Source organism: Channa argus, chromosome 17 (genome assembly GCF_033026475.1).
Source record: "Channa argus isolate prfri chromosome 17, Channa argus male v1.0, whole genome shotgun sequence".
NCBI lineage: Eukaryota > Metazoa > Chordata > Actinopteri > Anabantiformes > Channidae > Channa > Channa argus.
In genome coordinates this window covers 2,413,088-2,438,981 of record NC_090213.1, presented here as the reverse complement: position 1 = coordinate 2,438,981, position 25,894 = coordinate 2,413,088, and the positions used below count along the sequence as shown (strand labels likewise).

General features: G+C 42.3%; 2 protein-coding genes across 3 annotated transcripts; one reads left to right on the top strand and one right to left on the bottom strand.

The window, feature by feature from the left end:
* Positions 1-373: 373 nt before the first annotated feature.
* adat2 (adenosine deaminase tRNA specific 2) lies at positions 374-2,860 on the top strand. The gene is made up of 6 exons (XM_067482201.1): positions 374-625; positions 1,313-1,417; positions 1,684-1,834; positions 1,909-2,015; positions 2,150-2,222; positions 2,752-2,860. The coding sequence occupies exons 1-6, from the start codon at positions 530-532 to the stop codon at positions 2,778-2,780; spliced, it is 561 nt and encodes a 186-aa protein (XP_067338302.1). The 5' UTR covers positions 374-529; the 3' UTR covers positions 2,781-2,860.
* Positions 2,861-5,888: 3,028 nt separating this feature from the next.
* Positions 5,889-23,761, bottom strand: aig1 (androgen-induced 1 (H. sapiens)). 2 transcript variants are annotated; one of them, XM_067482195.1, is made up of 6 exons: positions 23,450-23,749; positions 19,076-19,231; positions 15,051-15,152; positions 7,159-7,274; positions 6,794-6,960; positions 5,889-6,468 (listed from the first exon to the last, which is right to left on the bottom strand). In XM_067482195.1, exons 1-6 carry the CDS (start codon positions 23,588-23,590, stop codon positions 6,449-6,451), a joined length of 702 nt encoding a protein of 233 aa, XP_067338296.1. In that variant the 5' UTR covers positions 23,591-23,749; the 3' UTR covers positions 5,889-6,448. The 2 variants fall into 2 exon arrangements, with proteins under 2 accessions (XP_067338296.1, XP_067338297.1); XM_067482196.1 differs by lacking the exons at positions 5,889-6,468; positions 6,794-6,960; positions 7,159-7,274; positions 15,051-15,152 and having other exon boundaries at positions 19,169-19,308; positions 23,450-23,761.
* Between the last annotated feature and the right edge of the window lie 2,133 nt (positions 23,762-25,894).

The window sequence follows — 25,894 nt, the reverse complement described above, 5'->3', positions numbered from 1 at the left end:
AGTTGGTGTGAGAGAAGAGGATGCAGAGGACAGAGTTAGATGGAGGCACATGATTCGCTGTGGAGACACCTGAAAGGGAACAGCCCAAAGGAAAAGAAGAAGTTTTGTGACTGTGGACTGACAGATACCTTTCCCCCTTTAGTCAAAGTCCACAATTCTTGATTGTAAGTCTTCCACAATTTGAATATATTATATACAAAGTGTAGAATTGTCAGTAAACTTGATCTTTTTAAACCATAAATTCGGGAAAACTACCATGTATTACACTTGGTGCTTTTATTTTATATAACCTCCCCCTGCTTCCGGTTTACAACCCGTTAACTGTACTTTTGATGCATCGATCACTTCAGCATGAACGTGGTGAATCGTCGAGTAAATTTGATTGCTCATGTCTGGGGGACGGTCCGTCCAATATTATCTTCCCCGTCCCCACTGTACGCATGGCGCATACAGTACAAATGAGCAGGTAATCTACAAATCTTCACCACAATGACGCTACATTGAGCTTTATTTGAGTTAAACAGTCGTAATGGGAACTGAGGAGGAAAGTAAAGACGCTTCCGCGGCGAGCTTCTGTCCGAGTGATGAGGAAATCCAGAAGTGGATGGGCACCGCTTTTGACATGGTATGTTAATACATTGGTAAACTAGTTAATCAGTCATTTAATTAGTTTTATCGGTGGTGAAAAGTAACGAAGTACTGTATTTAAGTACATATTTCACGTATCTGTACTTAAGTAGATTTAATTACGGCCCATTGACTTTTACTCCACTACATCTAAGAGCAAATATCACGTAACGTATTTTTTTCTCCATTACATTTCTAATCAAATTTTTTAAATGCGACAATCACGTGACTTTACACATTTCATAAAAAAAACCTACTCGACATATTAGCAGTACTCAAAGTGAACTGCTATGCAGTAATTTTACTCTTTGGCTTCCTGATCGTGAACGTTGTCTCTGTTTCTCACTCGACGCGAGTAGTTTAGAAATAAAACTGAAAAAATCCATCAGATTTTTAATTCAGTATTTATGTCTAGTACCATTAATTACTTAATGTCCCCCCCAAACGGGAAGCAGCACTGGTCCACAGAAAAGGACAGAGAAAAATAAGTAGTCAAGTACTTTTAATTTAGTACTTTAGATACAATCGTGTATTTAGTTATTTCAGTGGAAACTCATAGTTTTGCTAAAGTGCATTATTGTTTATTTGTACTTTTACTTAAGTTCAGTTTTTATACAGTTTCAAAAACCTTGTTGTAAAGTTTACAGTGTTCAATGTACTTGTTTCTTTGAATGTGTCTCTGCAGGCCAAAGACGCTTTGGAGAGTGGAGAGGTGCCCGTTGGATGTCTGATGGTCTACAATGATGAAGTTGTGGGAAAGGGACGCAATGAAGTCAACGAGACCAAAAATGTAGGAAAAATAGGCCTTGAGCTCTTTGCTTTGGGAACGAATCAGCCATTTGCCTGTTTTTACAGCAGTTGCTACAGTAAGACCTGCTAACGTTACCTTATTGTTTGGGCCGACAAATCTGGAACGAGGCATATTTATTCTCAAATTGCTGAAACGTAACCTTCACTTCCTAAAGAGCCAGGTTTTCTGCAGCTTAAAGTGAACACGATGCCAAGCACATCACGTGTTCTCTAACGGTTCACGTGCGTGTCCTTGATGTATTGCAGGCGACACGCCACGCTGAGTTGGTTTCTCTGGACCAGTTGATGGACTGGTGTCACCGTAGCAATCTGGATGTGAGAAGCGTCTGCAAGCAAACTGCCCTGTATGTCACGGTGGAGCCGTGCATCATGTGTGCTGCAGCTCTCCGGCTGCTCAGTATCCTCTTTGCTTGTGTGTGTGTGTTTCTGTGTGTGAAGATGTGTGTTGAGTGTTCCTTCACTGTCCGACAGACATCCCAGTGGTTGTGTACGGCTGCAGGAACGAGCGGTTCGGAGGATGCGGCTCAGTTCTGGACGTTTCCTCTGCAAACTTACCTCAGACTGGGACCACGTTCAAGGTCTGGTGTCTTTTTTACGCTAAGCGGCTGTTTATTATTTATGTGCTGGTTACACAAACACACTATGGCTCAACGGTCACATACTGTGCGCGTCCACGTACTTGTGTCTCTAATTGCAAACTTTGTGTGTTCAGTGTGTTTCAGGTCACAGAGCAGAAGAAGCTGTAGAGATGCTGAAGACATTTTACAAACAGGAGAATCCAAATGGTGATCACAAAAAATGTCCTCTTGTCTCTTTATTTACTGTCTCCTTCCTTTAATTTCCTGTTTATTGTCCATCACGTTCCTGTAAACGTGACGACGCCTTAAAATTGGCACAAATGTTCACATGGACTCAAAAACTAACTTTTCCCAACCTTGTGAATGTGACATTGCAGAAACATCTGGAGGGAATTTAATCACATCGGGCAGAAGTGTCCATGTGGATGAACTGTAACGGCCTCTTCTCACTGGTTACCACTGAAAATGACTTTAAAATTCTTATCTTTACATACTTTGTTGCCAGGCGACACCTTTAATCTCGCTTTTCATCAGCATTTTCGTTAATAAGAATTTTCCATGTGTTATATAATCTGATATTTTGGATCTGTCTGTGAAGCACCTGGTTTTAAGTTGGCGGAGGCAAACAGCTCAGAGGAAGTCTTTCCAGTTCTGTTTCTTCCCGCTGCAAGTTTTTCTTCTTCTGCTTTTGTTTCTCTCTAACAGTTTTATACTTTGTCTCTTTTTTTTTTTTTAGCCCCAAAACCCAAAACGAGGAAGGAGTGACGCATGTCCAGACACATCACTATTACGTGCTTGTTTTCTTTTTGTATTTAAATAAAAAAAAAGACTATAAATTGGTCGTGTGTAGAGTCTAGACTTCCTAGATCGACTAACTTCCTTCATCGTGATGAACATTCACACGAGAGAATTTAAACTGCCGCATGTGATTCTGCAGATGTGTAGAACGAAATCTTCCCCGGCTGCGGTGCTGATGAGTTTTCCTCTGTCGGCCATATTGAGCTCAACTGCTCATCACTGCACGGCTGTTTGTTTAGATCGTGTCAAACCCACCACTTCCTGTGATATTTTCTTGAGAACAAGACAGAAAGTGTGACTGGCGGTGAGGAAATGTGTGTGTGTGTGTTAAGCAGCGCCTCAGTGACCTGCACAACTGACTCAATATAGACATTTCACTTCCTCTCACACACACACACACACACATACTGTGGCATCGGTTGGTGTGTGCGCAGAATTTGCAGCTGGGTGAGTTTGAGAGACTGAATATAGACGTGTGTGTGTCTGTGTGTGTGTGTGTTGCTGACACTGAGTGTGTTTCAGACGTTTTGCTGTATTTATATTCTTCTCAACCTTTTGACAGTTTTTCACATGCTGACTTTAATTTTAGCACGTCTTGCTTTTCACCACTTCCTGTCTCTCTACTTCCTTCCTTCCACGGCTGACAACTTCCTTCCTCCCATGCTTCCTTCCTGCTTCCTTCCTTTGTTTTTTTCTTTATCTTTCTTTCCTGTTTCCTTCCTTTTTTGAGGTTCTTCTCTTCCCTTCCACTCCTTTCTCTTCACATCAGTTTTTTCCTTTCTTCAGTTCTTTCATTTGTTTTCTTTCATTCTTTTGTGCTATATACTTTTACAATTTATTTCCCTATTTCCACCTTGGTTCTCTTAATTTTTTTTTACTTTCTACTTCATTATCTATCTTCCTACTTTTTGTTATTTTTTTTCTTATTGCCTTTTTCCTGTTGATTTTTCATTTCTTTGTTCTTTCCTTCTCCATGCATCTTGTGCACAATGACCTGAGGAACCTTCTTCACACTTGGGCTCAGGGGGAATTTTGAGCCTCGAAAGAATTTCTTCAAGTTTGGCATAAACGTCAAACAGGGCTCAAGGATGGACGGATTTGATTTCAGGATCAAGGTCACAGTGACCTCATGTCCCTACATTTGTGTGATATAGCTTAAGAATGGGTTTGAGGACAGAAGCGATATCAGTGTAGAAAAACTATGTTACATTCAAAATGTTACTTAAGTAAAAGTACAAAATATTAGCTCCAAAAATACCAAGAAGTACCAAATGTAAAAGTACTTTATACAGAATGGCTCTTTTTGTAACATCAATAAATGTGATATTACTCCAGGAGGGCGTGGTGGCTCAGTGGTAGAGCACTGGGTTGGGATACAGAAGGCTGCAGGTTTGAATCCCACCTCACCAGCTGTGGCCCCACCCAGCCACCACCCTGGTGCTCGTCCCAAGACCCGATAAAAATCGTAGGGTTGCGGCAGGTTTTAAAAGTAATCATTTTAATGGCTTTGCTTGCTGCACATTGCACGTCGTCAGATGTGGTGGAGTAAAATATTTGTCTATAAAATGTAGTGAGGTCAAAGAGTGAAGTAGCCAAAAATAGTATTACTTAAATAAAGTAGAAATATCTCACAGTTCTTTACATTTCACTGGACACGTCGCTAAAACATTTAGTAGGAAAGAGTGTAATTACCTTTGAACTCTGGTTATTTGGGCACACAATTCTTATTTTGCTAAAATCCACTCAAATCTAACCTCAAACTTACTTTCATGTATTATCCACTTCACATCCGATGTCCTCCAGCACGGTGGCTGTCTAACAAACCTGTCTAACTGTCCAAATGTTCATGGACTGGACTGTACAGCACAAATAAAAAGGGCTTTTTTGTCCCTCAGACACGTGCTCCTCTGCTCATTAGCATGGAAATCTATGCAAATCAATGCAGAGCAGAATATTCCTGAATGTTTTAATGTGTCACCTCAGAGAAGAGGAGCTGACGTGTTAATGAAGAGACCACACACACACACACACACACACACGCAGAGCAGTGTTAGCTGCTAAGCGCTAATGAACAGTGTGTTGTGTCAAACTCTCCTTTCTAAACTGACAGTGAGAAGAGCGAGCGAGTCTCACACACACACACGCCGTCACACACTTTTACTTTTAAAAAAAGCGATGTGGCATATTGTGTAAAGGTGAGAGAACAACACTGCACCTGAAAGTACAGGAGATGAGCTTTTATTGGTTCACCACCGCAGGCCTGAGAGGAGAAGAGGGTGTTTGTTCTAGTTCGAGGAAGAAGCAGGCGAGGGAGGGGTCTCGGTTTGTGTTGACAGGATGTGTTGCGTTGACGTGTTTCGTGGTTTCACTGTGTTAACCTTTACAGTCTAAAAATGAAGACGTGTCACTCCACCCGTCCACTCAGCACTGGGGGAGGAATGCAACGCTCAGTACAAGCTCACTTTCTTTTCTTGCCTTATATTACTTTTTACAAACTATTTAAATCATATTTGTGTTAATGGTCTCTTCTTATTTTTACAGCCGCTCTGCATCACTTTTATCTTTTGCATTGTTCTCTTGTAATCAGTCATTTTCTTTGCTCACACCAACAGCGTGTTTCCCCCCCTCAGTTCCTCTTTCAGAGAGCAGTGACTAGGCTACACGTTGTTCCTACATCCACACGCGTGTGCAGAGTTTTACACAGCCTGGCAGCTTTGTTGCCTGCGGATCCAGCGTTTCCTTTGTTGAAACAGGATCTCGGTGTCCTCTTGCCCAGAGCAGCTAAGAGACTCTGGATTTGTAAAAAGCGAGGAGATGAAAACACCCTGTGCAGGATGTACGTCTGACTGAAACGTGACGGCGCTATGACGTGGTGCCCGATAAAGCACCGGGGTTAAGTGGTGGTGAGCCCACGTGTGTCAGTTGTTTTTGAGTTTTGAGCACATTAAATATCGTCGATTGCACGAACAATATGCTGGAAACATATTTCCAAGTCTTACTTTTACCTATAGCTTAAGCTACTTGCTACTACGTCTGTAAGACCCTCGTAGTTTTCTTCCAAAATCGAAGCGGACGCAAATGACAGGAAATATTTATTGAATGTGCATCAATGACTAGTTTCTTCCATACATGTAGTCGTCATGTAGTTTCATAAGATGATTAATAATAACACATGATGGATGTTTAGTAGTAGATGACTTGGACATGTAGCTCCCAACAGAAACAGAAAATCAGATAAGAAATACTGTTTATATGTCTGCGCCTGTGTTATGTGGTCACGTTGTACAGTATGTCAGTGTTTATGCTCCAGGTCTTTTGTCCACGTTTCTCCAGACATCAAAGCCATCGTGGTTGCTTAGCTTTTGCCACTGAAAAACACAACAAAAGGCAGGAAAACGTCCCGAAAACCTAAAGATGCGGTTTGACTGGCCTCTATTTGTCACCACTTCTCCTAGTTATGCTTAACTGATGATGATAATGTCTTTGTCTTCGTCTATGGTTATTGTCGTTGATACAGTTCAAAGCTAATGGTCTCATTTCCCCGAGAGGTCGCTTGTTTTCCCTTCTTGTGCTGTCCTGGGAGGGTGGGGCACAATGCATCCTCTCAGCCAACAGAGACCAATTTTGAGAGAGCATCACTCACCTTTGACCTTTTCTAGGAGAAAGAAACAAAGGGAAAACAAAGATGTGTTGACTTTGTACAGTCAGCACAATGTAAAAGGTGTGTGTGTGTGTGTGTCAGTATCTAATCACAGCTCATCTAGTTAAGCTGTTTCGCACTTTTCTTACTGACGAACAAATCAGAGGGCAGAAAGCTAATTTTGTGCCGAATCGGTTTTTAAAAAAAATCTGCAAACACCGTTTTGCCAGTTTGGGCAAAACAGAGTAAGCAGCAGCTTTTATCTGGACACACTTTTAAAGTAAATTCTTCTTGACTTGAGGTTCGTGCGTATGTTGTTTTTGCAGTGTGCGTGTTCTACCTGTGTGTGGCTGGTCCCAGATGTAGCTATTGAGGATTTCTCCAAGAACGTAGAAAACACAAATCACCACCGTCATCACGCTGAAGAAGACGACTCGAGCCAGAGGAGCGATGTGCTCCAGCACCGGGTAAACCCACACACCTGTCACCTGGTGCACCCAACACGTCCTGAAGAGGCAGCGCCACACAACCCAATGAGCAGAGATGATGACTAAAATTTAATGACTTATAACTGAGTTCATTGAAATATCAATTAAAGTAGCTTTAATCTAAACATTGAACTACACCCAACGGTTATTACTAAATGTACTTAGCTATAAATTGTGATGTATAGGGGGTTTATGGGTGAGACACATGAAGTGGTACCAGAGGATGTATCCAATGCCGAAGCAGCACACTGCTGCCAGGCCCCACGACCTGCTGGGATACCGATGGTGGGTGGTCCGCATCTCGATGATGATGAAGGGAAGAACGGTGGTGTGCTGAGGGAAAATGAAAGACAGAATAACGTCAGAACTTAATGTCAGCAAAAGATGGACCCTACTACAATAAGGTGGAAGGGGTCAAAGGGTCTTTGTCCACAGGCAGGAGCCTCCTTCAATCAGAAATGATCCTCGTTTCACAAACTCACATTTAACATCAGCGACTGGCTACTGACAAACAAAGCCAAACTGACCATTTCTGGATGGATCTAAACACAATTAATATTTAACCTCAGTGGTTCCTGGATCTCAGTTTGTTCACTGATTCCCCTCTATATACCGAGCGTGTTTGGACACCAGTGGGACCCGTCCAAAAAGGCAAACGCACATAATGGAGGTCATGTGATGTGCTGCTATTTTCTGTGCAGCTGTCTGATGCAAACACACGTGACAACTGTCTTTAATCAGCTGTGCTTTTAACGTGTGTCTTGTGTTTAAATCTCCACAGTTAAAAAGTGTAAATTTATCTTCTCCGGCTGTAGTGTTGCTGATGGATAGTTTTTAATGAGCTACTGTCGTTGACCACTAGGGGGCACTCACATACAAACACACACACACACACACACACACACACACACACACACACACACACACACACACACACACACTCTTACCTTATTTGCACTTTCAGGAGCACAACTAAAGAAAAATGTATGTGCACATGTCTTTCTGCCTTTATGTGAAATCAATTCAGTTTGGATGTTTGAAGATTCAGATTTGGTTTAAGTGTTCAGGCCAGTCAGGTTCAGGTTCAGGGTAAAGGTCTGGAAAGGCCAGTATTCAGTTCAGAGTGGGCGAAGTCAGACTGCCGAGCTCTTTTGTCCCTGGCAGTCAAGTGGGTCAGCTTCGTTTAGTTAGAAAAACAACAAGTGGGAATCTGCCATTTGCTAATTAATCCCAGATCGCTGGTTGGAAATGATGGAAACAGCACGGTGTGATGCTGAGGGCTGCAGTCTGTCCTAATGCGGGTGCATGTTTGCTTCAGAACTGGCTTTAACCCAGACTCTGTCTCCTGCTCGACTTCTGACAAGAGGACGACAGACAGTCAACACTGAGATCCACAGCATGCAACACCCAAGCGAATCCCCTTTGGATAATTATTTTTAGTTTGAGTCGTGTCCTCATTGTCTTTCTGCAACTCGTGTCAGCAGAGAAAAGACACAGCAAAGTCAATGCAGTGTGACCACAACAGATCCAGCAGATGAAGTCCACCCATAATTAAACTGAACTCAAATCAAGCACCTGAGCGGCCAATGCTCATGAAAACTGACGATGTAGGAACCCTGTCATCGATGCTCAAGGAAGTCAACACACCGGTGATTAAAAAAAAAAAAAAAAGGTGGGGGGGTCAGAGGGTTGTGATTGGAAAGCTTGGCCCGTCCATGGCACAGTTTTATTGGAGACTTTCCTCCTGTTAACGATCTGCCTATAAAAGAGTGGAGTCTAAAGCTGCCAGTGACAAACATGGCTGACACCAGGGCTACAGAACAGCAGTGGAGTATTAGAAAGGTGTGTGACACTGACAATTGAAGCTGCGTGTTGGGGGATTATGGAGGATGTGATTGATCGCTTGTTACCGAGATGGAAAATGCTCTGGCAGGTGTTGGAAGAAGTTTGACTGGCTTATCTGAAAATGTCGGGGACTCGGAGCACACTGGTAGCCGCTTAGCTTCAGGGAGAAGCACGAGTTCTGCCGATTTAGCTTGCTAGCTAGCGTGGCCTTCGTGCTGGCTTGGTGCCTAGCACGGCATGCAGCTGGGAAGCCGACTGGCTGGTGTCCCAGCTAGGATGCTGGCTGGCACGTCGTGATGGGACGTTGTCATGTGGCTACTTGCTTTAAAGTTTGTCTGACGATTTGTTAAGATGGGACCTCAGGGCCGTGTTGAGTGTTTAGAGCTGCTTGTTAGCAATATATTCATGTACAAAATATTATCTGGGTAGTTTTCAAAGGCCAAATAATTACAACAGAAAGTTTGCCAACTAGTGCTTTTTAAATCCGTATTTGTGAAACTCTATCAGCTGTTTATGGAATAAAAATATGTAGCGTGAAATCTGAATTCACATAAAACCTGGCGTCACTGTACATACATTTATAAAGTTCTGATTTCACAGCAAAACCAAACTCCTGACTGAGTCTTTGAACACTGTGCCACAGCCGGACTTTCACCACTTGGTTTCAGAGGATTTCGAAAGGTCAGAGCGACGATGCCAAATATGTGCAGACTAACAAGAGGGACAACACCGGGGTAGGACAGCTTTCTCTCCTGGGGTCTTAAATTCTAGGTTTCCCTCCCATCATTATACTCTGAGCAGACACACACACACATGTCCTGACACTGCATTTTTACCCAGGATGCCTCAGTGGAATTCCAGTCTCCCAGTCCTGCTAGTTTAAGTTTAGTCTCTGAGAGGACTCAACACCCGTAAATACTCCCTTTATGTTCGCTGTGCCGCGCTCTCTATTTTTCTTTCTAGGTCTGCTCCCCCCCCCTCCCAATCCGAGGTCTGCGGTTTGGCTGGAGAAGCAGCTTTCTGCCTCTGTGGAAACCCCCCTCTCCCCCACTAGCAAACAGCAGTGGTTCAATCCTGTGGTCTGGGGCTGAAAACAGGACAAACCATTTCACGCAGAGATACACAGCTGGGCGTGGGGTTACATGGTGGGGTCAGACATCTTCCCGAGTGTCTGAACATCTGAAACTGGTGCATCACAAATAGATGAACTCTAAGAGAAGTTTCACAATTAGAGGATGTGTGAATCAAATGAAGACAAACAGCTGGTGAAAGTGAATTTGAAGCTTTCCCGTGAACCTCCAAGTAGTAATTATGACTGAAGGTTCAGTTCCGTCCAACTTCAACAGAAGTAAACTGGAAAACCAGCAAACATAAGCCAAATTTCAAATTTTACCGTTTAATGTAATCAAATCCAAACTTAAGTAACACACAGTAATCTTCTCAGCGATCATACAGGGGTGTTTGTAGCTCAGTTGGTGGAGCAGTTGTTCTCCACCCACGGGTTCAGGTGTGGGTGTTTGTGAACGCGTGAATGACGAGCAGCACTGTAAAATGCTCTGGATACAGGAGCAGAGCAGCGGGTCCCAAATGCACCATGTATAATATGTATAATACAAAATGTACCAGGGAACAGCCGGCTTGTGTTGCACGTAGAACTTTGCTAACTTTGTTTTTTTAGGTCCATTTTTTTGCAGACCAGCACAGTATTTTATACGTTTTGAAGGCTTAAGTGAGCCCTCGTTGCTAACTGATTACTCTGGCTGCCTATGGTACCGCACTAAAACTCTCAGTGGACTTAAAAATAAGCAACTAGTGGTTTTGGGGGAAAAAACAATTGTCTGCCCTCACAAAATAAGATTATGAAGATGAATCCACTGCTTCAGAGTTTATCGGTATAAAGTGCAGCAGCTCAAGCCTCTGTCACTGCAATGATCAAGGGTTTTATGCTGGGCTCCACTTAAACCCTGGAAATCGAATGAAGTCTCCTGTTGACATTTTGTCTCAAGTTCATTACCTTAAGGAGCTTATGTCTTAGAGGGACGTTAACCGTATATTCCACTTTTTAGCAGAACACAATAAAATATTACATGACCAGTACAGATGTAGACCGTTAATTGATAATTATATATTTTTTTACCCTTTAATTCCGAAGACGATGCCCATGATTATTAAAAACAAAGTGCCTGTTTATAAATGCTGTCCACTACAGAGCACTGACATCTTCCATTTCCACTTGTGAAATGTGTGTAGTGCATATTATGTTTAGTACTTACGCACAAAAATGCAGTAAAATGTAACAGCTATAACATTTCTGGGCTCAAATTGAGCAGCCATAAAGCAAATATGATAATGGAAATGGCTTTTTTACAGATGAACCTGCAACTCCCGTCATAGGTTCATGAGAGCTTCGATTTCAAGTTTCAGGAAAAATGCCTAAAAATATGAACAATGTTAAAACAAAGTTGCAATACACCAAATAACCACAATATTTATTCTGCTCGGCTCACTGAAGGCCAATAATGGGTAAAATTAAATGGTAACAAACCAACCACTCAACACACTAAGTGATCACAGCACATGAGGAAAGGGTTAAATGTGGATCCTTCTGTTTCCAGGTGTGTGTGTGTGTGTGTGTGTGAGAGAGAATGTACCCAAACCTGACAATGATTCACCAGATGTGAACAAACTGCTGATACTCAGCCAGCAGAGCTGTTAGAACAAAACTGCGGTGCAGAGATTGTTTGTGTGTTAAAGGTCAATGGCGTCAGACCCAGTGTGAGACTGTAATCCTCTTGCCTGGAGTAACGGGTGTGTGTGTGTGTGTGTGGGGGGGGGGGGTGGTGGAAAAAACACTCTCCCACACTCACTGGCAAACAAATAGAAACACATGCAACATGAGCTGCACCTGTGAGCACACTGTGATCGCTGTTGATCAGCCGTGTCATTACGACCACCCACCTAATATTGAGTAGCATTTTGCCTTTTGCCACTCTGACATATTTTAGTCCTCAGCGTTGGCAACCTGACCATTCTGCTGCTCCACAGCTCCATATACAACAGACTGCGACGCACGGTGTGTTCTGCCACCTTTCTATTGTAACCAGCATCACATTTCTCAGTAGTCTGAGCTGTGGTCGCTCCTCTACTCCGTCAGACTACAATGGCCGACCTTCGCTCCGTACGCGCATCAGTAGGCGTTGGCCAAACGATTTCCCTTCCTCTGACCCAGTCAATTTCCCCTGGTTAACTTGCTGCCTATTACATCCCTCCACTGTAAAAAGATCACTGATGTTATTCCCTTCACCCTCCAGTTGTCATAATGCTATGATTGATCAGAGTAGATTAAAAGATAACTTCAGGCATTTTTCTTAATTTATTCATTTCTACAATCGACACTATTGGTTAGCTGCTGGCCAGTGGCCTGGATTCGCTTGTTTATCTGTGCTGCAGACCTCTAATGTTGAGCTGCACACGTGCGTAATCTCTGGTGCAGCTGTGGCATTCACATGAGTTATGACAATAATTATGTTGGCGACATGTATTGGAATAAAGAATCATGTCACCCAGTGAGTCTGGCTGATATGTTGGGTTTTGTTTAGTATAACTGAGGCCTATGGCCCAGACAAACAGGGTGACCCAGGCTGCAGGCTGACAACAAACTAAATATGATTAGAGAAGATCAAATGTTGGTTTTAGTATCTGTGTGATGATTGTGGGCAATACCATTAATTTAGAAAACGACTGAAATGATCATTTGAGGCATATCGCACATCAACTCCATCAACCGATGACGTCACTGAAACAAAACACCAATACATACGATCCAGGAAAGTCACTACAGGCCAGAGCACTGCAGGATCATTACACCACAACAGATTAGCAAAAAATTATCCAAAATCGCTAAGATCAATGGCTTCAATACACGAAAGTCACTTATTCGTTTACCAGTTTAGTGACAGACAAGCTGTAATAAACTGTAGCATACAGAATATAGTGTGTTTGTGTTTAGGAGACATTATGAAAAAACGCTTAGGAATCGTGGCTGTAAACCTCGGACATTTCCTGAATGAATTAGTGGAGGCGCAGAGCATCATTGTGACTTCACTTACATGGATCCATTTTGTCATGACTTATGTATTTAACACAACTCATTTTGAGCACAGACTCTATTGTGAAGCCACTTATTACTTTTACCGTCCATTTCGGTGCCCAGGGGAAGATTTTTCTAAAAGCCAATGAGAACACGGACTTGAAGTGAAGTTAAAACACAACACGTGCATTACGCATAATAAAACTATGCAAAAGCAAAATGGACCTCTTCCACACGAAGGCACATAACCGTGTTCATCAGTGAAGGCCTCACAAAGTCTGGAGCACATGCAGCCATGTTAATCTCTCCCAATCACACAAGATCATCATCACCATCCGTCATTCCTCATTATATGAAAAACTAATCATCGGCCGAGTTCTACTGAGCATTTAACAGTTTGATAGGGATAGAATCATTGTTTTCAAATGATAGGGAGTCACCCTCACTGTATTTGTTGTTTTTATTCATAACTTCATCCCGGTGCATAACTGTACATTTACATATATATTTGTACAGTGACAGATTTCATGGTTTTGTCTCACCACAAACAAACGCAGCCATACATCAAGTTGTCAGGTTTATAATTGGCTGCCAATGCCTTGACGTCAACGAATGGCCCGAGTCTGGGGCACATGCTTGGTTTGTTCCCCGGTGCGGCTCTGCCAGATCTTCCCTGCAGCTGACTTTAGTTTCTGCTTGTTTCGGGGCATTTTGCCTGCACGGTTTGCTGAATTGGATTGAGGTCAGGTGATTTACTTTGGCCACTGAAGAATATTCCCCTTCTTGCCTTTAAGTCTTTATCCATGTGCACGGTGGAGCCAGGTCCAAGAACACTAGGCTACACCTACAGCTTCCAGAACTGATCCTGCTGCTTCTGTCTGTCACATGAGCAGCAACATCTTAATTGATGTAGCAAAGTGTGTCACCGTCCAGATATATTTGAACCTAAGGGCCTGCAGCATTTGTTAGATGATATCAACGATGCAGGATGTAACTTAGCAAGTTTTTCATTTTTGCTAGTGTTTTGTTAGTTTTTGTTAATCTTCCACTTGTTCCCCTTCAGATACTTTCATGGCAGAACAGCTGGACACGCTATTAAGATCCTGTACTCACTTTACATCACCCTACCCCTCCCCTCCTCCAATGGGAATGGTGACACCGTTGCCGTGGCAGCCAGTGTAAACAAACAACATTGATACCATGGAATACCTCAAAATATTTACAATCGCTGGACTAACACACACACACACTTCCTCGTGTTTTCTGTCTCTCTTTCTCTCTCGCAGACACACACACATATGGTCGGTGGTGATATTCTGGTTGTTTTGGTCGTTGTAAACGCCACCATAGCAACCACTGAACAATTACATCACCTCCCGGGATACAAGAAGAGACACTAAACAGACAGACACTCTGCCTTTGTCTCTTTGGAAGTGATCTCTCTCTTTTTTTTTTCTCCCCACCTCATCTTCCACTGCTCTGCACAGGAGGAAGTCAGATGAGAAGGTTTTGCATTTTGCGGGATAACATTTGTGATTATCTGTAGCCGAGTGAAACAAACACACACACGCACCTGACGGTGTTATCAGTCAGGTAACACGGTGCACAGCATTAGTCGCTGTCCAAACATTAGATTAAACCTGCTTCCTCTGGACAGCAAATCAAAGCCAACAACCGGCAGTTCAATTCCAGACGTTCACCCGCAGCTGTGACCACCGAGAAGATTTATTAAGCATTTTATGGAGTTTATAATCTGCTGATAGCAGTACTGGCTCAATGTCCATGTGCCAGCATGTAAACTGCTCATATTGAGCCACAAGTGTAGTGTATTTGGCTTAACAACAAAAAAAACGTGTCTGCAATTCTTTTTTTTTTGCACAAAATTCTTAGCATAGCTACGTGGCATAAACGTGACCTGTGGATGTGGCTAAACAACAATTTGGCATATTTGAAGCAAATGTTAAAAAGGTACATAACATACTAATATTCCACATTAAAATACTTATTAAAAGTACAATTAATCAGTTGCGATGAGCAATTTTATCCATTTGAAAAAACACCAACAGTCCAACTTTCCCACCTGTCCATGAACACAGCATTCATTTGGGAATCCAAAAGTGACAATATCAATCAGGGAATTCAACCACAATACCAAAACAGAACAATGCACTCACCATGCCGTGGTTGAGCCACTGAGGAATGAAGTTGTCCAGTAGTCTTGGGTAAATCAGTTCTCTGTCGTAGAGGTACAGAGTCCAGAATGTAAAGACCACAAACTGAGGGGACAAAACAAAGGTGGTACATGTTACACAGCAGCCTTCATACAGCATTTAATGTGTCAAACAGCTGCACAACCTTTGACAATTATACTTTCTTTTTAAAATGTTCTGCCAATGATGTCTGAAAGGTTAGACACTAGAAAGTGGCCATAGGACCCGTTACTGTATATGCAGCCTTTTATTTACAGTGTGCAATGATGACAAGCTCTGACTGCACGTTTTACAGTGAGGCGATGATTCAGGGGCTGGTATCAACGTGAGGTGAAGAACCGTTACCACAGTAACATGATGAATGCTCCCCAGTCTTCCCCTCCTCTTCCTGTGATTTGAAGTGTATTCAGAATAGTGCTCTGCCCCTTTGATCGGATTAGATTACAGCATTAATTCATGCTTAAGTTGCCTCTTGGCAAACATTTACCAAAATGAAAATGGTTTTCTACAAAAGGAACTTGAATGAATTAAAAATACTACATTTTTTACAAGGCTTCTAAATCACTAGACCTTCCAGATACAGGTGTAATTATGCAATAATGCTTTAAACACATTCCCTGCACTCAGGTGACGTCCATTTAACTAACTTCTAAACTCCTGAAATCAACTGGCTGCAGCCGTGATGTTTTGTCAGGACTGTTTCCGTAAGGCTCCAGCCCATCGCGACCCTAAACAGGACAAGCAGATAAGACAATGGATGGATGTTTATGAATGGTATTAAACTCTGCCTTCTACATATTCATAGGTTTCTCTGCTTCTTGTTTAAAAAAATAAATAAATAAATCATCACAAAGATTTTTCAATGCAGATTGCAATCTGGTTGTTTTGACTACAGTGGTTCTAGGTTTAGTCCTAATCAGACAAAACAAGCTGTAGCAGTCTGGGGTCTTGTAATTGCTTTTAATAAGAATTCAGCACATGGCTTTTGTGTTGCAGAGAACCTCGCATTTTTTGCAGGAGCCTCCTGAATGTGTCCAGTTGAAAAAAAGTTAGTCTTTTGTGTGTGTGTGTGTGTGTGTGTGTGTGTGTGTGTGTGTGTGTGTGTGTGTGTGTGTGTGTGTGTGTGTGTGTGTGTGTGTGTGTGTGATCATGTGACCATCATCCAGGACAAGCTCCTGGACAATTTAGTGGCACTCATCCCCTTTCTGACTCATTTATCCACAGTTGAGAGCTGCCTCTCACACTCCAGTGCCAGAGAAGCTCCATTTGCTCCTCCAGATGCCATTTGGAGTTTTCTAGCTGGAAGCTAGAAGCTCTTTTATAATAAATACCAAAGGAAGTTTATACTATTTGTTAACATATACTCACAAATCAATCGACTTGAAAATTAGTGAAGTTACTCCTCAACATTTACTGTGTAACGTGTTAATGTGCTGATGTCAAAAAGGCTGAACACAAATATTTGTATTTGTTGTAATATATTTCTGCTTTTCCTTATAGACCTGCTTGAATTTTCAATTTTCTAAATGCATTACTCCTGTTTTTTTAAGCTAAAAACAGGGGTCTGGGGGCTCAGACTGCCACCCTTTTCCAAAATGAACATTTTTCCGCTTACTGAAGCCACAACTCTTATGCTATATAACTGCATGAATTTAGTGGAGAAACCGTGGACATGGACACAATAATATGAAGCCTTGGCCTTATGTATCTCCAGCAGACTGCCTGGACCTGAGCCAGACCATGTTCAGGAGGACGGGGTGGAATTACCTGAGTGTCACCGGGGGTTCCAGTTCAAGGCATCTGAACCAACCCCCCCCCCCATTGTACCCTGACAGCACGTTCTCTGCTTTCAACAGGCCGGTGAGGAAACGCAAACACACACACACAGACTGTGTATTTTCCATGTTACACACCAAAACAGATGCCCATATGTACATACACACACTAATACATGTGTAATGTACGCACACACATGCAACACATAGCAGCACGTCACACATATGCAGCAACCTGCACACACTCTTTCCACATTTCCAGAAATTAGCAGTGGTGAGAACCATGTCTATTGTATGTGTGTAAATTGAACTGAACCAACTGACACACACACAGCTGTGTGGGTGTGTGTGTGGGTGTGTGTGTGGGTGGGGTAGCCTCAACTGTGGCAATGATCTAATTGGCACTCAAGTTGCTCGGGGCAGTAGGCTATCAACTCTGTGATTAGAGTCTAGAGGTTAGAAGCATGCATATTCATGACTGTGTGTGTGTGTGTGTGTGTGTGTGTGTGTCTCCAAACTTTGGATCTGGTTGTACTCAGATGGGTCCATCAGTGCAGTAGCTACAGGGCACCTTGCCAGCTCAAGTCTTGAATAAGAGCGTGCGGGTGAGTTAGGGATGCAGAAATATGTGAGTGGAGTGAAAAGAGCTGGAGGATGAGACAGGGGTCACCGTCTGGCTGTCTGCGGCAGCAGAGGACACCTCCACACTGTTCCCTCTGTTCTGAGGGAGATTTTCTGTAAGCGATATGAGCTGCAGAAGGTCCACACTCAGAGGGTGACAACTTTTTTTAAAACCATGATCCTTAATACTAAAAGATACTCAAACAGAAGCACATAAATAGTCATTTCAGATTTTCCCTCTGTGGTTCTGGGTGATGTTACAAAGACACTTATATTATTGATCGGATTATTTTGGTAGAGTAACTATTTTTTCAAAGCTGCTTCATTAAATTCCTTCAATATTTACTGGATCCATTTTAAATGTATTTCACTTTGTTCAAATATTAGTTTTAGTAGAAATCTTCTTGGGAGAGGTGCAAAGCCTGTTTCACATCATGAACTCTGGACAATGTCGGGAGAAATTGGCCTCTGACATTGTTGGAGATTTCAGTGCAAGATCAGCACTTTTCCAAGAGGCACCGCATGGGAAAAGCTTACAGTAGGCAACTGCAGTCAATGTGATGGAAACATCATCAACACACCTATTCTTTCACTCTAAGTCCTCCTGACATGTCGGGAGCGTCTGACAAAGATTCCAGTGTGAAACCAGCATTACAGAAAAGCATTGGAAGCTATTCGCCTCTAAACATTCTTGAGCAGAACTCGCTCGGCTGATAAGAGAATTCTAACAATTTCTGCCTTATTAGCAACTTTTCTCATTTACTGTAATTTGATAATGACCAATACCTGAGGCAGCAGTGCAGAGTATCCATGCGAGCAGGGGGAGAGCATGCAAACTCCATACAGAATCTGCAGCACTGTGCTGCCCAGAAACGGATGAAAATTTTAATTATTGGAAAGTATAATTTATTTTAAAAATTAGTAAACAGTTATATTTCAATTTTTTCAAATCTGTTTCTAGACCAGAAAAGCAAAATTCATCCTATTTGTGGTAAAACCAAAACCCAATTAATAACATAGCATAACACAAAACGCTGCATCATAATAGTGAATTAGGCAGAAATAGTGAAAACTCAAGGGTTGGTTGCACGAGGTCAATAGTGAAAAGTGTCATTTTCCGTTTTAATGTTAAGACACTTTCTGTCGCATATGGTAGAAACGTTTTTGAATTTCTCAACAGAATAAAAACTTCTCATCTCGCTCATAACTGTTAAGCTGGACCTTCATTGGTGGATCTCGCCTCTGGCTACTTTTTATATAACTTAGAAATACTGTCAAATACTTTATTGTTAAGTACTGTAAACTCTCGGATGTGGCCCCTGGCAAACACATCATGTGACAGACTTGAAGAAAGGTATAAAGAAATGGGCACTTGTCTCACCAAGTCCTAAATGTGGAGAAGACAAGGATTTTTAAACCCTAAGGATTACAGAGAGGGCAAAGCAGGTCAAGGGATGGAGTAAGAAAAAAGAGAAGAAAAGGCTGATTGTACTGTAAGTCTGGCTCCCAAGGCGTGTGTGTGTGTGTGTGTGTGTGTGTGTGTGTGTGTGTGTGTGTGTGTGTGTGTTAGGGGTCGTGCATCCATCTGCTCACCGCTCCGACGGGGAAGGCCAGGACAGCCATCATCCAGTCTCTCAGGCCAATCAGCTTCCTCAGCTGTCGCTCTTGCTCCCTGCTGGCACCTCCCTTAGTCAGCAGACTGGACACATCGATCAGGACACACACGCCGAAAAACACGGCCTGGATCACCTGCGGAGAGACATGGAGGGAGTTCAGCACCTTCTTCAACAGCTGCCATGCTCTCACATGACAAAGCCTTCAAAGAGCTGGGGAGACACAGAAAAAACACAGAACGCAGGCGCTGCAATCATCAGGGGGGTGAAGAGTAAGCAGACATTAAAGGGAAGGAAAGTTCTGATTCATTTTATAAGAGAAAATCCAGTGTGATGAAATATGACTATGTGCAAACACCACCCAGCTCAGCTCTTCTTCATCACAGCACCAGCGCTTCAGTTTTGAGACTTTTTGTCTTAGACTCACCAAACAAATGGCTTCATTGAATCGATCTAGCCATCAAATCCTAACAGAACCAAGCGCTGTGCGTTTTTCTGCAGGTCATGTAGAAGCAGTAACTTATACTCGACGGTGAAGAACGACCGTTTTCAGGCTTTTATGCTGAGATACTATGGTTTTAGACAAACACATTGGTGCCGTTTTATTCTCTGGATTCGTGTGGAGAGAAGGGTGTAAAGCAGAGGGGGATTCAATAGCTCTGTGCCCCTGCAAACATCATAACTCGCTGAGGATGAACTCTTTTGGGAAACTGTTGTTGCTGTGGTCTTTCAATCTTAAATTGCTGCTTTCTAATAAGTTGTGATTTGTCGACTTTTGTTTGGGACAGACTGGTGCAGTTATGAAATACGTCAGGTGATTATGTCTTTGCACCGCGGGCGACCCAGTGAATAATAACGGGTGGGAAAATAATCTAATAGAAAAAATTATTTATAGATTAATCGACAAAAGAAATAACAGTTAGGTGCAGCCCTGAACTTATTTCCGAACCTTATGGTCGACTGCTGCACACAGCTTGACAGATCCTGAAGTGAAACAAGCGAATGAGACCAAGCCGTCACTACATTTCATCTGGAGAACGGTTTTTATTTTCACATGACGAGAGGTTTTTAGAATGTGCTTAAATATCTGCAGCATTACAACAAGCTGGAAACATCCAATAACAGAAGTAGCTTAATTAAAGGGATCACGGCGCCCGATGGGTTTCGCCTCACAGCTGGAAGGTCCCGTTGTTTTAGAAGTCACATCCTGTTGGCAACACAGCCGAACCAAATGTTGGTGGTTTGGTTGATTATTCGGGGCCAGAATGCTGCTACATCATATACAAACTTGTCAGGCTGAAATTCAGTCCACACCTGAAGTGTTCAGGGCAAATCCATCCAGTCTTTGCCTTTTATATAATGGAGAGAAACACTGACACAGTAGCCGAAGAGATGATTTTTTCTTTAATTACACAGCCACTGGAAATGAGCCTAATTTTTTTTTCAACATCATTTTCAAGCTTCACTCTGTTCCCTTGATGCTAAAATCCAATAAGCACAAAATCATCTGCCGTCTTTTAAAAGGGTGCAAAGCAATTACCATTTTCTTGCCTGTCTCCTAGCAACCGTGTTCTCAAACTTAAACCACTCGAATGCCAAACATATCCTGTACTCGACTTCCCATGTTAAGCTATAACCTCACCAGTAAATGTCTGAATGTGATGCAAGACTGTTCATATTCTTCGACTGTAGGAAACACTTTCTGCAAAAAGCTCCTGAGCTGTGCTGCTATTTCGACTAAACTGTGCACCGGTTAGATCAACGAGCACCTTAAACACTTCACGTTGATAGGACAGTTCAAGCACTCTGCAGGGCATAAAGTGGACTTTTATGAAGAGGAGATAAACCAGCTCGGTATTTCAACCCCCATCTCAGTGAAATGACACACTCCCATTATTATATGTGCACAATAATAGACAGTGTTGCGTAAGTTAATTGTCAATAGTAATATTACATATTACTTATGACTGTTTGGTAAAAGTAATGTGCAGTTAAGCTTCCCAAGGGATTTTCACAAAACGGGCCCATAAACTAACATTTGCTCTGACGTGTAATAAAATTATCAAGGCCTAATTAGCAAAGTACTTTCAACTTCAGTGCTGTCACACAGACGACTCACAGAGAATGAAGCTGCACCAACTTTATTTACACACAGAATTGGCTGCAACTAATAACTCCCCTCTTCATGCTTTGCTGAAATCCACTTGGTTGGAATGTGGCTCAGGATTTTTCTAGAAGCCGTGGATTTCACACTCGACACTGTCCACGCATCCTCAACCACATGTTACATTGCAGGCCACCTCCTTCGAAGCTTTAACTTTAGCTCCATCCTGTTTTACGGAGATGTTTGTGCAGCGTCTGAGTCCAACATGCAAGTGGAATGTGGAAAAAAGTCACTTTTGAGGCAATAACCTTCATCCAAAAAGCAACTCACTAGTAATAATATTACTAAAGGCATTTTATTACTGCATTATTATGAATATTGATATAAACATAGCACATTAGCCTGTAGCACTGATTCTGGACATTGGACGCATTTTGCGTTAAAGGAATCAAATCCACCTACGTTTTTTTTGTTTTTTTGTTTTCATGTGCGTGTATCATCATCACACTGTCTGAATCAGCGAGTTGCACAATTGGTTTTGCACTTGGAAGCGTGATTGTTACCATTTGCTTGTACATCTGTGTCTATAAACTGAAATTTATGTTGGTAATCTGAAAACTACATGATCTGATGTAGCTTGCATGCTTTAGGGGAATTCAGCCAGCGATGAGGCTTTGAGTAGTAACCACACACACACACACACACACACAGCTACAACATCTGGCTCTTAATTACTGTGTGTGTTTGTGTTTCCCAGCTGCTGGTGTGCACAGGTCATTAAAAGCACTGTTAACCAGGAGGAGATGTCTAATGTGGAAAATATGACACAGCTGCTTCTCACACACAGGTACATACTTCAGAGGGGGATTATCTTGCCTTCCATGCCTTAAACACACAAACATTAAGCTCCTCCAAAAACTTAATTTTCTTAATTTTCCCATAGCAGTGAGCAGCTTAAAGTAGCGTGCTGAGGTACAGGCTGCTCATATGGCTGGGTAATAAACTTGGCATGTCACTGATTATGAAATTTAAATACCTAAAGACTTTCAGAGACCGGACTATTCCCACACAACGGTTTCCACCAACCATCACGATTGTTTAGTCTCTGACAGTCTGGAAGGAGCATAAAACTGATGACAGACTCAGCTCTGCACAACACACTTCGCGACCGCTCAGTAAAGTACATATTAAATTTTTGGTTTTTTTTTAAACCCGTAAGAACGACTGGCAGAGACTGGATCTCTAAACTAAAAACTAGAATCTTTTCGCAGCACACTTAACTATTTTATGTGCTGACTCGGCACCAAATGAGCCAGAATTGTTTTGTTCTTTTCCCCATTTGCACAGTAAAACTGCTTTGAACGGGGACAAATCCAAGGAGCTGAAACACGTGTCCCTACAGAAACACTAACCCTACAGTTATGCAAACTGCTTTACTTGTTGCTGCTAAAGTTGACATGACAATGTTTGGGAATGAATGGCTGAATGAGCCGGTCTCTGTGTGAATGTGTGCAGTGTTTGGGATGAATGGGGGCTGTGTGTTGTTTGTGTCTTCTACCAATTTGTTTCTGGTCATTATAGTGTAAAGTCCTTTTGTTGAATTTAAAATCAGAATCAATAATACTGGATGCAGTGTGTTAATCTGTATTATCCTTGTTAAATGAACTACATAGACATGAAAACACTGTTGTGCACAGTCATCTGGCTGCAGACAACACTTTAAACCGCTCATATCTACTGCTGAGGTCTGGCCTCTTAGTCAAAAACACTTTCTAGTTGCAGACGAAGTTATTTTAAAGGAAACTAACCGATATTTACAAAAGAAACATCGTGCAGTATAATTTAAATCCCTTATTGTTTTATGTCTTTACCCTAATAGTTTTTATTTAGTCTCCAGCTAACGGCTTCCAACCATGTGCGCGCGGCGCGCTCCCGACGCGTGGGGTTATTTACGACAGGCGGCAGTCGGACCCGCAACACCTGCTGCTACACAATGAACGCACGGTCGGTCGCTGTGGGAACGTCACAAACGACTCCAGACACATTTTAGCGCAAATTAGTCCTAATACCGCACATCATTTCCCGCTAATGACACGTTAAACACCGGAACACCGAGGGCAGGAAGCGCTGAATGTTCGTTTAAACCTGCAAAGAAGCACTGGCTCTGCAGCTTCTGCAGCGCGGCGGCGGGCGGGGGGAATAAGTTACCGCGTGTTTGGCGTTGAAATAAGACGAAACGTCACATCTTACCAGGTCAATGAAGGTCAGAAACTTCCAGCTGCCTCCGTAGGTCTGGTGTGCCGGCATGTCTAAAGCTTTGTAGTGGCAGAGGATGGAGAAATAAGACAGCAGGATGGCGACCCGGAGGACCTGGGAGGGGATCAGCGCCATGATGCTCGCTCTCTGCCGATGTCTGCCTTCCTACCTTTGGCCTTGTGCACCTATTTCCACCCTATGTTTAGTCCTCTGCCCTGTTTTTGCCTACCTTCACCTCCCTCCCAGTGTCTGCGCCTCCTGCCCCCTCTGTCTTCCTACTGCTTCCGTGTTATGATGACGATGCAAAGGGGCGGGACGGGAGGGAGGAGGGGGGGGGGGTCTCCTTCTGTAGGCCAGGTAGTGATCTATTATCAAAATGATCAAACACATTATGTATTTAAAAATGATTCCTAAACAAATACATACATATTAAAGTATTTAAATAGAAATAGTATATTAAAATATTAGACTTATGAAACACATGGTACACAAATACAAACTAGGTCTACATAGCTAATTAAGTAGAGACAACATAAAAAAAAACTTAAAAATCTGTTTAAGTACTGTTAATGAGATTTGCAGATACAGAGACAAAAAAAAAAAAGTTGAAAGACAATTTTCTCACTGAGGCATAAAAACTGTCTGTGTGACACTCTCAGATCTCACAGGTGCTACATGGCATCATCGAGAATATAAAAATATGTGAAATGAGAAAAATGTAGATGCTGAAATAGGTATTGAAGACTGAGAGTGTGACCGTATATGAGTGAGTACCAACACTGTAAGAAACGGTAACGCTGTAAAATACTGCAATGACAATAACCTTTATCATATGTGTCGTGTCGACACTAATGCAAACTGAATTTGTTTTACTTTAAATAAGTCGTTATGCAGTTTTAGTAGTAAATTGATTATTTCTACTTTACTTTACTTTAGAGCTATGTAGTTTATAAAAAAACCAAATGATAAAGATACTCTGTTCGTATGGATTATTAAATGTTTTCACTAAAATGTGGGTTTATTGTGTCACCATGTCTGGTGAAAGAGGACAAATGTAATTGCACATATAAAGCAGAGACGATGCTGTTAGTTCCGATCGTATGTATGTGTAATATGTATATGTGCTCAATGCCAATAAAGGTTGTTCTATATCACATAGATTCAGTGGGCAGGGAAAGAGGGGATGATGTTGCCATGGTGATGCTAAACAGCTACTTGAACTTAAATGAAGCGTTATACTGCACTTCCTGGTGTATTTTTGCAGTGTTTGGTGCAGTTATGGCTTAGCGATTAAAAACTGTTCTTTATTCCGTTAGTGTATGTTTTCATTGCTCTGAACCATCTGCCTAAGGGCAGCAGTTCAGAAGAGCTGGGCCCCTGAGAACATCCTGGGCCTTCCTGAGGCAGTGACTCTGTCTTTACCATCCAAAGCAGCCGATAATCCATTGGGCAGTGGTGATGACCCTCTGGAGCACTTTCCTATCTGCAGCTGTGGAGCTGGAAAACCACACACACATGCCGTAGGTCACTCGGCTCCCTATGGAGCAGCAATTCTCAGGAATACTTTGGAGTAACAGTTTTTTCTGTGCTGTCTTAATGACAGACGTGATGTTGGCTTTCCAGGTCAGGTTGCCCAGAACCTGGAAGTCTGACACCCTCAAGACAGATTCTGTGCTGATGTGCAGGGTCCACATATGAATTTGTTCTTCTCCTCAGTTCGGTACTGTTCAGGACCAGGGATTTTATTTTCTCTGCACACCACACAGATGGCTGGTCTATCTTGTCCCCTCAGATGTCGGTAGAGAACAAAGTCGGAGCCGAAAGTGAGCAAACACTTGCATTTACATGGATCGGTTGAACATTTACACAGCTCGAAATGAATAATGGTGTTGTGCAATAATCGCTGGATGTGTTAATCAGCAGCTACATTATGTTTACTTGTTTTTGCTGCCCCCAAGTGCCCCCCCCCCCCCCCCAAAAGAAATCAGTAAATGGCAGGTGTAACTAACTAGTTTCAGATCATTTTGTGCATGTTTGCAACTTCCTCATTTTGTTACATCTGTCATCTATGAAGAGGGGATCACTTTTGATTTCTTTGTAGTTACTTTTGCATATGACACAACATTACAGCAGGATTTCCACTAGAATGCAGCTAAGTCGCATGGGTATTGTACAACTTATGATCTTTTGCCCAAAGGGCACAGACACACCTGTTTGACGGTTAATCTCCTAAAGGAGATGTGCACTGATGCACCTTAGTGTTTTCTCACAGTCAATTAGAAACATAACATTTTCTGTGCCGTTTGTTACCTATTTTGATCTTCATGAAGCCGTCTTTGATTTTTGTGACAGTTTATATTAAACACTCATTTGGTGATTTGTAGAAAACCTTTAGAGCTACAGATCAACCAAACTGCATTATCTGCGCTTCACGGTTTT